Genomic DNA, 13,535 nt, shown 5'->3' with positions numbered 1-13,535 from the left:
CTCTCTTTTTGGGCCTCTCGCTCATCTGGGATTGTGGTGTTGGGACTTATCTGTTTCAGGATCATTAGTCTGGGATGGGTCTTCATTACTGGATGGTGAGCAATTACACTGTGCATCACTTGTTTCTATATATTATTATCATTATACATATGTATATATTCATATAGTACTAGTAGTAGTATTAAATAATTCTTATCTCAGCACATGGGTCTCTTTCCCTTTTCCCCTTTAATTCTCTTCCCCATCCCCTGGGGATGGGGGAGGGTGAGCGAGCAGCTGTGTGGCGTTTAGTTGCTGGCTAGCAACCCCTCTGATGGCTACCGTTGCTCTCCAGATTTTCCTCCCCCATTAGTTGGACTGAACAAGCTTGGGACTTTTCACATCTCCTGTCAACCCACAGGTTCTTCATCCTGCTGGTCATCTGCACAGCAACTGAAATATAAGCCCATATATCTGAGGGAGTAAATGTCTCTTTTCTTTTTGAACCAGGGAGATGCAATGTTTAACCATGCAGGAGTAAGCTGAAGGGTGGCGTTTCAAAGGCACGAGGAAGAAATGTTTTAGGCAGCTTGTGTTGTGAACTAGCATGATGTTTTTGGATGGACAGAAAGGGAAAAAATCCTTTAAAATCATGGAGGAACATCACCAGAGACAGTATTTGAACTGTTAGTTAATGGTAAAATGAAATATTTCCTACCCATGAAAGTACAAATCATGTATTGAATCAGATTCCAAAGATGATGTAGTATGATAACAAATGCCAAAAGTGATATGCAGAATGCTAACTCCTGTGAGAAAATAAGAAGAGTGCTTCACCAATGTTGTCATGACATGAACTAGCCATTATCACTACATTCAGTGAAAAAGCTCTGTTTCCACAGCACTTTTCCATGATATTCTTTAATCGGAGGAAGGAAGTAGAAATAGTGGTGTGAGGAACATCATCCAGGGTTTTAAAAAAATAAAACAAACAAATAAGGCATTTCAGAGTGGGTTGTGAAAAAATCACATGCAAGATAAAACCAAAGTTGAAGTTCACATACTTAAAAATGATCCCTGCCACACGTCAGAGGCCATTTTGCTTGTGACATAGACACATTTCAGCTCAGATCCACAAATCTGACATCAGCGTCATCCTGTGAGGTCACCTGTACTAGCTTGGTCACTCTGTTTTTTCTGTTTTCAGCACATTTTTTTCTGTTTTCAGCACACTCTGCACCTTTCTGCTTTCCAAGCTTTCCTGTCCCTTCCCCTGTCTCCAGCCCAGGGATGATCCCATCCTCAGCTGCGCCCCCTGCTCCTTCGTTCCTCTGTCCCCAGAACCACGTGCTGCTCGTCTCAATGTCCTCCTCCTCCCAAAATGTCAGTGTCACTTGTGACCTGGGAAAATATCGAAACCCAGCACCCCTGAACTCACACCAATGGGAACTGGCTTCTTTCCCATGTGCCTGTTTTTACTCCTGGTACCTGACAATGAAGAGAGCTCAATACCAGTGTTGAGTGCTGTTTTCAGAGAGTTGCCTACATCAAATGTTAGTTTTGTTCCTTTACTTGCTGTTGGTAAATTAGGACCCAGGGAAGCAGATCACAGTTAGGCAAGCTCCCAGGAAATTAACGCACTACAGATTTTACCTGCCTATGGTGAGGTTTGGCTGCCCAGTCGTCAGAGAAACTGAAAGGAAGCAACAGCAACAATAAATTTCACTGGGAATTTATCTGCTTTTGCCAACTCGTTTGGAATATACTTAAGAATACAAGGTCATAGCAGATTTGAAAATTTTAAAATGCTTTTTTGTTTCTTTTTAGTTCCTCTCTTGCTCTCAAATCAAACCCTGACTTGAAAAACAGCTACTGAAATTTGGGGGTCAAATGTTGCTTTTGTTAAGACTGAAGTTGGCAAGAACCCTTCCACCAAATTCGAGTGTCACTGACTAAAGTCTCCTGCTGAAAGGTAAGTGCCCCTTGTATTATATGGAGCATGATAACTTCTGACTTCTAACTTTTTGCTCACCACGTGATGGTTCATTACTGTAGGGCTGCTTACGTATGCTGAATGGCCAACTCCAACTTTAAAGGAAACAGCACTGAAATACTTACTACCCACATGTGCTTTTTCACAGACACACACGTGATCTCCTCTTGTCACATACATATGGGTAATTGCTTTGTTAGAACATACAGCTTAAGACTGTAAATCAAGATGGTCTAAATTAGAGAGTGCAGCTCATGGGCTGGTTGCCAGGCACTAGAGCAGGAGCAGGTGTTGCGTGCCAGCCCTTCACACACAGCTCCCTCAGCTCTGTTCCTTGGATCTTTGACCCATGTGGAGTTTGCACGCATATGCAGAAGAAAGGATATTCAAATTCAGGTTATCCCAACACTAACATTACCATTTTAAGGGAACCAACCTCCTGTACCCCAACACATCAATCTCTGTTGTCTCATCATGCTGCTGGTAGTCTAACACAGAACTGGAATATATTGTCTTCATGCTCTCCCTTAATCAAGTCCCAAGAATCCTTGGAGGAAACCCTCTGTTACAGATCTGAACCCAGGAAATCACGCTGCTTACTGAGATGCAATCAAACACATAGGAAAGCTCCGAGTATTTGCATAGCTTCATGTTAACATGAGGAAGCCGTATGCTCCAGATACAGCCACAAAACTGCAGAAGGCAAAGCCAAGCCATAGCTGCTTGACTAGTGCTTGTAGGACGGCATACGATGGACACAAGCTCTCAACAGGGGCGAGAATAATCTCATGCACAGGATTTGTTTGCTACTAATGCATGCAAATATCTGATTGCGCCGAGGCATCGCAGCCTCTCCGACAGCTCTTGAGTGTGTGCATGAGCAACTCGGATAATAGCTCGCACAAGTGAGGTGCACTGGCAGTTAAGCACAAGCAACCATTGGCATGCTAGTCTGAAGCTGAAAAGCCAGCTTGTCACATATTGAAACCATCTGTAAATCCAGTGGATTTGCCAAAATGACAATTTATGCTGGTTCAATATTTCTGAAATTATTCTTATTCTTTAGCATGCAGAGGAAAATTAAGTCACATTTTCCTTAACAATTGCTGTTCCCGCCTTGCTGTGCATCACAGCCCTCTGGGGTGACTTTGGTAGCACTGACCTTGGTCGTCGCTGCAGTGGCATTACTTTCCTTACCACTCCCAGGTGCACTCTCCTCGATCGCTGCCGCTGCTGGGGCTTCTGCCTTCTTTGCACTTGTTTCCAGAGAAATAGGAGGCCCTACTTTCCCCAACCCACTCATGGGGGTTGAGCTTGGACTGCTTGGTTGCCGCGACTGAGCCTTATACCAGCTAGGGTAAAACAAGGGATCGATGCTTTCTGCTGTGGCCGGCACTTGAGTGTCAGACTCTGGGGTCTGTTGAGAACCACTTGGTGTCACCACCTCATCCTTAATCAGGACAGATAAAGAGAAGAACAAGCAGAGTGCACCACGTTACCTTCCTGCCGTAACCATGTTGCTCTGCATGCCGTGTTTGTTATATCTCACTGCAAGGAATAGATTTGTCCTAATAATATCATCTGAAAGAATTACAGTCAAAATGTGAAGCAAAAGTAACTATCATTTGAAGGACACAGATATGGGAAAGAAAGTAAGATACCCCAAAAATAGAATAGGAGGGTAGAATTAGCTTTGAAGGGGATGCTGACTGAGAAAGGAGTGAGCAAGTGGTTCTTAATTCAGATAAACCCTGATTCAATCCAAAAAATATAAGAAATTCTGCATAAGAGCCTCATGAACCGGTACCAGCCATGAATGACAGGTGTAGGCACCTTCGAAAGGCTTGTTGGGTTTTGGTAAGAACAACACATTTGCCAATGAGTCTGTTGATATGAGCAGTCAGAATAAAGGGAATACAAAGACATTGGAGAGAAAAATTTGCCCCCCAGCCTTGCTATCAATGCTATAAGCCAAACACAGTTGCTCTGCCAGGAAGAGGAGCAGGCGGCTGAACTGCACCTCTACCTGCAATGAGCTCTCCAGGCTCACCCACACGGTACCCGCTGTCACACAGCACTTCTGCTTTGCCTTTCTTATGCTAGAAGACAAAAGCTGAAATACAGGTATCCCACACACTGCAACACCCACATGCCATGTCTGACTCCCTGTCTGATCATCTCCTACTGGCATATTACAATTCCTACAGCAGCATGCCTCACCTTTCCCATTGTAGCTTTAGAAGTGAGGGACTTCGTGTTAGTAGGCAGAATTGCTTATGTCTAGTTCTTGTTTGCATAAAAACCCACATCAGTTAGGTGACATAAGTTTAGTTAAGTCAGTGTGAATCCTCAAAAGACAAACTTTGGTTAAATAAACAAAGCCTGATCTAACAGCACCTTCACACAACTGATGCAAACTCGTGTATGTTTTTAAATCAAAGCAATAATCAATCTACAGCATTTATTTCCCCTTGTTTTATGCAAGGAGCTTGCTACAGTCAAAGATTGTTTATGCGCTCTCTTGTTTTCACACTGGCCTCCTCAAATACTGTCACAGCAGCCTTTACCTGCTCAGAAACTTCCCTGGGTATATCTCGTAAGAGAAGAATTTGCTAAGTTAATTGTATGTAAGGCCTGCTAAAGCAGCACATGAAGTATATTTGTTTATGTTCTCTTTCTAATCGCATTCCTTAAGAAAAAGTGCTGGCCTAAATTATTCACACTCTGAATCTGTTTGCTGCTAGGTTGTAAGAGGCAGCTTCCTCTGCTGTTTGGTTCATGATATCCTTACATCCACCTAGAAGATATCCCTAGGATGACCAGAACAGAAGGCAGCAAATGCCATTCACAGAAAACAGATTAGAAGTATGACCTAAATATTGGTGATGGAAAGTTCTCTAGAATCAGAGGGAATGCCAAATTCTCTTACTATAAATATTTAACAACAATTTCATTTATAATCGTTAGTCTGAGTTAAATCACAGCAAGCACAACATCCATTGTAATGTGCTTAACTCTCAAACTCTTTTATTTATGTCTTATGTATCCCATATATATCTCAATTTATCTAGCAGCATAATTTTTTGCGCACCAAGCGATATATATGCAGGCCAAGAGGACAGGCTACAGTTGTGTATATGTGTACAATAGCAATAAACAATTTTGCTCTCCAGTGCATCGACTCCCCTCGCCATGCTCCTGACATATGGTGCCTACAGGCCACAGAGGAGCGTTTCCGTGCTCTGCCGGGTGCACTCAGAGTAGCTGGCAGGGTAGCAGGGCACCAGTGGCACTTACCTGACCAGCCGGTTCAGTCAGGGGCTCTCCCGCTGTGCTCTGCGGTTCAGGGTCCTGCTGAGGTAGCTGTGATGCGCTCTGCGGTTCGGGGTCCTGCTGAGGTAGTTGTGATGCTCTCTCAGCCCCTTCCTCCTCCACCTCTTCCTCCTCCTCCTCTCCTGATGACTCCGTGTGGACTTCATCCAAATCTTCACCACCCACCGTCTCCTCCTCTTCCTCTGCTCCCTCCTCCTCTGATAGGACACGCGTAAAAGGACAGGGCTGAGCACCATGTGAAGATGGCTATGGTCTTTATGCAATTAGAAAGCCTCTTACAATTGCATGGCAAAGCTACTGACAATCTGCTGCCTGGCAGAGAACGCAAGCTAGGGAAAGGGTATTGGTGAGGAGCCTGCTCCCACCAGCCTGGACTGTTCACTGCCATGGAGCTGCCAGCAGGTGCTTCGCAGCAGGGAGGTCACTGAACACACACACTTGTTAAAATCTTAAGATGGCCCTTCCCATGGAAAGGAGGACTCCATACCATGGAGTTAGCCTCATGAGGGAGGTGTAGCATGGCCCTGCACTTGTTTTGGGAGAGGATATCTGGTGTGGCACAATCTGTCAGGAAAAAAGTCCCTCTTGCAATTTTAGGTATACGTGCGTTTTAATCATCATTGAAGCCATCATAATAAATCTTTACCAGGTCAGTGCTTTGCAGTACATGTCTGGAGGTCTAGGATACCAACCTCCCTAAAACCAGACTGTCAAACTTGGTCAAACCATTGCTTTTGCATCATCTGACACATTCTGTTGTCAGCATTTGTGGCTCGTCTCGTTTCCAGAGGGAGCCCTCTAACAGTGCGCTTTCTTTCACATAATCACACTGTTCATCCTCATAAATGTTGGATGTTGTTCAGAGCCATACCAGCACTTTAGAGAAATGAGCTTAGATGGAAGCACTAACCCAAGCTCCAAATTGGCTCCGCATTTTGCATAGGTTATGGTTCTGCCTGAGTATGCAGAAGGAGTGTAGGCCTGAAAATTAAGTAATGCCTTCAGAACGGAGGAATGTTTCTGCAGACGAATACACTCTTATAAGCAAAATGCTGAATCCGCGGGCTGCAGAGGACCTCACTGACTGTAGTAGGAGTTTCAAATGCAGGATTGAACTCTGGGTTGCCAAAGCCCTTGCTAATGCCTCGTCTCCAGGGGATGGGTGTCACATTCCCTGTCACATGGTAGAGGGGTGTGCCCGGAGCACAAGGTCACGATCTTGGCAGATGCACGTGTGTGGCAGGGATGTGGCAGCTGTGGATGATCACAGGGACGAACTGGGTGTGAGGCTGTGACTAGGGATCGTCCCTCCCAGGACAAATCCCTGGAGGTTCATGACCCTGCGAGATGACACCTGCTCCTCTGCTACTGACTGATGCCACAGCTGCTGCCCCACTACATGGACCTCTGTGCCAGGTACAGCTAGTCCATGGATCCCAACCTACGGACTGCACAGCAGGCATGCAAGGTCCTTCGCAGGGAGCCTCCGCATGCGCTGAAGTTAGTCTAAGTTGTGGCAGGTGGGTAAGCAACGAGTGGCATCTGCAGGAGACTTAACTGGGCTGACAAAGGTAAATGTAAATGTACTAGCAGGATCCAGTGCCAGCAAGAAAATCAGAGATATCCAGATGACTACTACTGCTGCCTTTTAATAGGAGAGATCTGCTTTTTTTAAACACTTATCTCCATTAACTTCTTGTGGCTCACTCTGTAAAGTAAAGCATAGGCCAGCCTAGATTTCAGGCTACTTTGGTAAATGTAGAATTACGAATTTGCATTATTAAATAGACGTATTCAGCATGTTTAGTCATGATGTCATGACAAATGACGTGATACAAGATGTTAAATGCATGAAAGATGATGATTTTACTTCCCTCTATAGCTCTGTGATCTTGAATGTCAATTACGTTTCTGATATATTTCTTGATTATTATTAAAAAAGTTTAAAAAATAGTTTTCCTAATTACTTCTTTTAGTAGCAAACATTCTATTTCTTTAAATACTTTCTAGAGCAGACAGGCCATACAACAACAGCACCTTTTAGGGAAAAAAGGACTTCACATACTGAGATAAAAGCTTAATTTTGTCGTCCCTTCACACGAGAAGTCAGTAAAGATCATGGGTTTAGGAAAGTGTTGAGGCCACACAAAAAATAAGATTAATGATCTAGTTAGACTTTGGGATGGAAAGAAATATCTGATTCAGGTTTTCCTACTCAGTATCATCATGTAAATTACACACAGCTGCAATTTAAGAAAGTAATTTAGTTGAAATAAATGGCATACCTCTGTCAAAATCAATTTCTCGTATTATCTTTTCTTCTCTACTGAGGTTCACTGTGAATTGGTTCATATTTTCATACCCATCCTCTATTTTTTCCATTTGAAATCCTTTAGATGCTTCAGTAATTCTAAAACAGAGAGACTGGTTATTGGTATTTGGATTTGCAGATAAATTTGTAATTTGTAACTCATTAAAGACCAAGAGTCTCAAGTTTAAATACTCACTTTTGTAGCAATGTTTTGGCATTCTGTGAAAACAAAAAGAAAACAGATTTCTTAAATGATTCCATTTTTGTCAGAGATTTTAAGCATTGAGATCTAATTCTTACACTGGCTTCTTCTAAACGCACTAATCTGGATCCCATAAATGACAACCATGAGACAAATGAATGCGGTAAAATTTGGATGGTAATTAGTATACATCTGAGTAAACCTTTTAGTTCATCAAAGACTTTTAAATTAAAACCTGAATGTGATGGGAAATACATACAATTTCTAGAAAAATGAAATGGAAATATTTCTGCTCTTTTTTTTGTGTGTGTTTGTAGTGAAAGGCAATTGATCCGCTACCGTCTTCAGTGACACTAACTATATCTTCGACTATCCATAAGGCCATACTTCTGGGCCCACAAAATTTTATTTGTCTGGAGAGAATATTGTGCTCTTCAAAGGCAATTCTTCGATGAAAATTAGGTGGTGGTTGGGTTTTTTGTTTGTTTGTTTGTTTTTGTTTGTTTGTTTGGTTGGTTGTGGTTTTTTTGTAGAAAACACCCTTCCAGCCTTAATATAGAGGAATTGTAAACTTGCAAGACACCAATGAGTTCAGTGGACAGGCTGCTAATGGTTTCCTAATTGGCTCTCCTAAGTTTATAGTAAGAAAATAGAAGAAAAAAAAGAAGTAAAGGCATAAAAATTTGACTTTGGACAATTATTTAATTCTTGGAAAGTTAATCAGTCTGTCAGTATGCAAATGAAACCTATAACTCAGAGAGGTTCATATACACATCTATTACAGTGGTAACGCAATAAAGGTATGATGGAAAATGTTAAAATTCTTGTTTCTTCTTTGGAGACCAGAAATTCATACACAGGATAGTATATTTTGGGGCAAATAGCAAATACTCACATTCTTGGTTTGGATACTATTCACAAGAAGACTACTAATTTGTCTGTGCTGATGCAAGTGTTTAAAAAAATGAGTTTGTATAACTGTTCACTCAAAGATGAAAAAACTCTGAATGTGCCTAAAATTAAGAAACGCTTAAATAGTATTTAAATAAACCCATCATTCTTTTTCTCTCTCTGTTCATAGACTTTATACCTGCAAAAACACGGCCATTTCTGGTTCTTCCATGAACTGGATTCCTGATTCAACCAGCTTTGATACAGCTTCCAAATGGTCCGCATACTTCTTCATCAGGGAGCGGACGTGTTCCAGTTTCTCCTCTTGGGTTCTAGTGATTATTTGTGTCATCTCATTTTTTCTTTCTTCCAGTACAGAATAGAGATAATCAAATTTTTCACACAGCTGCTCTTTCTGTCGTCTGCAGCATTCCTGTGAATCATTTGGTTTATGTTAAACATGTTATATTCTTAAAAGAGTTTCTATTTTTACAGTTACTTGGAAGCATTTTCATCAAAGAAATTCCTCTTTCTGAACAGTGCAAAGGATTCTGAATGACCCCAGAAACTTTTATAATTTTCAAAGTCCAAGCTATTGGAACAGAAGTTTAAAAACCGTTCTCAAACTCTGAGTTTCAAGCCACCAAAAGCCCCCAAACAGGTTATTGTATAACTTGTCAGTCTGCTAAAAAATTGTGAAAGGTATTTATGATGTCTGTAGTGACACATCAAAGTCTGCAGAAAAAGTAAAAACCCCCACCATATTAGCAGCTGGGTTCATTTGCACGAACAGAATGGGTTTTAAAGGAGCAATCATCTCAAATCAGCTCTGGAGAATTGTCTTTTTCTACTGGAGAACCTGGAACTATCCTGGCTGGGCTTGATTTTCACATACATCCTCTTAGACTCTATTTTGACAATAGGTGTCCATTACATTTTATTTATTTTGCACTGAACAAGGTAGAAGTACCACAAAGAAAATGGTGTGTGACAAAAGCACAAAGACAAGAAGGAGGAATCAGGTTCCAATCCTACCTTCAGGCACTGATTTTCACATCATTTTTTGAGACACTTTCATTGTCCTTCCAACCAGACAACACAGCATATTTCACTGAGTAAGGAGGCTGGGTTTGATGACTGCTTTACTGGGCGCTCTCTGACAAGAACAAGCCGCACTTGCAAGAGAGTATTTATGGGGAGGAAATCAGAGACAGGTTATCTGTAATGTCTGAGGTCTCCCAAATAGAAGTACTTGAGTCATCTGTGTGCCCTAGGGCACACAGAAGAGTGTAACTTTATTGTGGTTATATCTGGTTGTGAATGGTGTTGATTATTTAAATCTCTTTCCTATGAACTGAGGCTGAATCAATTCCTCATCTTCGTCCCTTGAGGCATGATGCTGAAATCCTGGCAGCACAGGATTATTAACAGTCCTACAGTACTTTTGGAAGTTACGAGACTGATTATTCACAGCACTTGGCCAGAGAGAATCCTACTTTTTTCTTGACTTTCAGCCAGAGCTCTTTCCAATGAGTGGAGAGAGTCTGCTCTGTATTGTTCAAAGGAGAAAGCTTTTTGAAGATGGGTGTGGCCAAAAATCACTGTCTACATTGAGGGGCAGGGAGTCAATATAGATCTTGTTGTATTGACCCAAGTATCTGCCTCTGCTTCCCAATGAGGAGGACTAGGCTAAACAGGCAATTCTAATTTAAAACTCCTTGAGGAGGGCAGGCTTTTGGAGGTCCTTGCTACTTCCTAGAAATTCTGGATTAGTGAATTACAGGGTGAGGATAAGGAAGCTTTCGAACCAAGTGAGTCGTGGCTCCTGGGTGTCATTCTATTGTTCAGACCTCAAATAATCCTCCTGTCTTCTTTCACTCCTCTCCTAGCTTTCTCCTAGTGTTTCTTGCAGTTCCACTTGCTCCAGACTCGTCTTCAGTTTAGTCTACAATGACCTCCTCTGAAATGTCATTCAGATCATTTGTAGAACACCCTTAATTTCAAGACAGGTGTGTGCTATCTTTGCCATTTGACATAGGACAAGCATTAGGGGATGAAGAGCGAGACAGTGATAGCAGGGTGCCCTGAGAGATCCTTCCCTAGCTCTAAACTCTAATACATAATATTTCCTGCCAGCAGGTATTACTGAGTTGTGAACCTCGAGAGGGAGAGTGCAAAACAGGTTCCTAACTGCAAATGCTGAAATATTTCTGGAATACTCTCTTTCTGTATAAAATGTTCCACATGAAGTCTTTGGCTGATAGAATTACCCTAATCAGATTCTGAGTAATGAGAAAGGTTAACAAATACACAACTTCCCATTCTAAAAAGTTCTCAGCCTTTTTGTTGTTTAAAGCATGGCTTCAGCAAAAAGAAAGGAGTCCTTGCCACTGAGCATGAGTTGCACTGCTTGTTCTGAAGTGTCTGTGTTGACTGGACTATGCTATTGGCATTTGAAAGAATCACCGTAATTTTCCTTTGTTATTTGACTCATATTGTTCGCAGGGCTAACCAGTACTTAATTATTTATTATTGTTTTCCAGTATTTAGCATTTTATATTCCTTTTTCTTTTTTTAATTTTCAATATAGTATGTGAATTTTGTCTACCTTTCAATCAGCTAAAAGCTGTATAAGTGTTAATCATTTTTTTTGTTTGTTTTTCTGCTTTTTAGGCTTGAATAGGAGCAATAGCCAAATAGAGAACTGCAGGCTATTGCTTACTCCGTCTAAAAGGAAAATAATCATGTGTTTTCTGCTAAAGCAGATATTTATTGTTCTCTGCACAGTGTTAAGCAGAAAGAAGAGACAATCCTGGATTTGAAAGTGTTATTTCCATGTATGCAGATTTCTCATCTCCAGTTGTAGCTTTTCACCTTCAAGGACAAACTGATGTCAGTTCAGACAAAGCTCTTGTATGGTAGGAAATGTGATTCGCTTGAAATGTAACATGGAAGTGCCAAGGTAAGCTCTAAGATCTATTTTGTGCAATCTTTGACTATAAAGGTGAAAAGCCTGTTAAAACATCTGAAGGTAAAATGGCTGCACTTTCTTTGGGCTTCGAGTTTAAAGGTTAGACTTTAAACTGAGTGGATGACTCTGAGGAAGCTAGTTTCAGAAACTGTTGTATTTATTATGGTATTTTTAGCACAGTGTTTTCTCCATACTTCAGACTAGATGTTTGAAGTTTTGTTTCTGGTTCAGCTAGTTCAACTTAAATGAGTATAAGCTTCTCTTTTGTATCATTCAAATTTCTGCAGTTAACCTACTTGAAAGGCATGTTTCTGTCTGCAAAGTCCTGATAGCAGCCAATTTTATCCTTGCGATGCGAAGGCTTCCTGACTACAAAGTTCCAACGGCCGCTAACGCTCTCTCTCATTTATTTGGGCTAATGGTTTTATGTTCTTTGAACCAAACTTGGACATTTTCTGTTCCTCCATGCTCTGAGGAAATAGGAGCCTTGGGCAATTGTGTATGTAGATTATGAAATCAATTTTTCTTACCAATTAGAATCTATACACCTTGGATTAACTTCTTTTTTCCTTCAGTTTCTCTTTTCTGCTCCAGCTCTGAATGGTCAGTATAATTCTAATTGGGCTGAGAGGGATTCAGCTCCTTCACTAGATGCTTCATCAAACTCTGATCATAAAATCAATTCATATGAGCTCCTTTCAGCCTGTTGCTCTGTGTTGCTCATGCTGGTCAGAACTGATACTTGTATTTGCTTTGCTGTACAAACCTCTTGGAGGAAATGAAAGCCACTTCTGGTACTGAACAACACAAAACTAATACCAGCTCTCAGAGCAAGACCTTTACCCGAAAATCCAGACTCGCAGTAAGAATCCAAACTCTTCCCTCTAAAAACCAACAAGACTCCTTAAAGGGCAACATAAGTATGTTAAATAAGTATTTCCGCACAGGAGGTGAAGCAACAAAATACAGATCTCATTGACATACTTGAGAGCTATGCTGTGGCTACGCTGTGGCTGAGACTTAGGCTTTGTTCACAGGACCAGTCAGGCCTTAGACTAATACTGGTCTTTTACAGCTTTATCACCTGATCTTAGATGTTAAATGAACGGGGAGTTGACAGCATTTTGTTGGATCTGCTTTTAACTTCAGTGATATCCTATGCAACTAAAAATGCTGAGCAAGACGTGCTGATACGGATTATCCTTACTCTTTGTCCTCAACCATGTGGCCAATGTCAGAGGCAGGGTGCCGAGCAGGACGTATCCTTTGGTTGAGGCAGTACAGCTGATACTCTGCAAAGCCATAGGTAACAGCTTAGCAAAATGATGTGGGAAGACATTTGGGTAAAGTGAGGCCTGTTAAAGAATGATCATTACCAGCAGTTTAAAAAATATGACTTCACACTGAAATAATCTGCGTTTAAAGGGGTAGTACCTACCTCAACTGTCTTGCAGGTCTCCTCCAGCTGTGTGACTATCCCTTGCACTCTGTCGTTGCTCCCCACCAGCACTGCAATGCCATCACTCAGCTCAGACTGGGCAGTAAGGACAGAACAAGCAGGAGGGGTTAGATACTGTTCCACTTCAGGGTGACACATCTAACTGTGGGGAGCAGGGGACAAATGAGCCATACCAGGGTATTAGCTCTTCTTTCCATCAGAACCGAGGAAAATTGGAGCTTTACCTGCCCACAAGTTACCCACTAGTATTTTGACATTTTTTTCCTCTTCCAAAATGCTGTTAAACCAATGACATTTTGAACCTTTTTATGGAGAAGAAACTGTGGTTTGGAAAGGAGGAAGCACTTTGTTCTAGGAGGCTCTTCTAGATGCTTTTGTCTGAAGCGCTATATTTCA

At 41.6% G+C, this 13,535-nt stretch overlaps 1 protein-coding gene across 3 annotated transcripts in view; it reads right to left on the bottom strand.

Moving 5' to 3' along the window:
* Positions 1 to 13,535, bottom strand: part of TRIM55 (tripartite motif containing 55) — a 39,765-nt gene that overhangs the window by 16,222 nt on the left and 10,008 nt on the right. For 2 of the 3 annotated variants that reach the window (XM_086609361.1, XM_086609362.1), the window contains 6 exons: positions 13,119 to 13,214; positions 8,909 to 9,142; positions 7,813 to 7,835; positions 7,591 to 7,715; positions 5,270 to 5,502; positions 3,135 to 3,422 (listed from right to left, as the gene is read on the bottom strand). In XM_086609361.1, the coding sequence (XP_086465487.1) occupies positions 3,135 to 3,422; positions 5,270 to 5,502; positions 7,591 to 7,715; positions 7,813 to 7,835; positions 8,909 to 9,142; positions 13,119 to 13,214 (999 nt within the window). The remainder of the gene's footprint in view (positions 1 to 3,134; positions 3,423 to 5,269; positions 5,503 to 7,590; positions 7,716 to 7,812; positions 7,836 to 8,908; positions 9,143 to 13,118; positions 13,215 to 13,535) is intronic. The other variant, XM_086609363.1, reaches the window with a different exon arrangement.

Source organism: Tauraco erythrolophus, chromosome 3, assembly GCF_009769465.1.
Source record: "Tauraco erythrolophus isolate bTauEry1 chromosome 3, bTauEry1.pri, whole genome shotgun sequence".
NCBI classification, from domain to species: domain Eukaryota; kingdom Metazoa; phylum Chordata; class Aves; order Musophagiformes; family Musophagidae; genus Tauraco; species Tauraco erythrolophus.
Note: the sequence above shows the minus strand (reverse complement) of the source record. Positions and strands in the feature narration are given on the sequence as shown.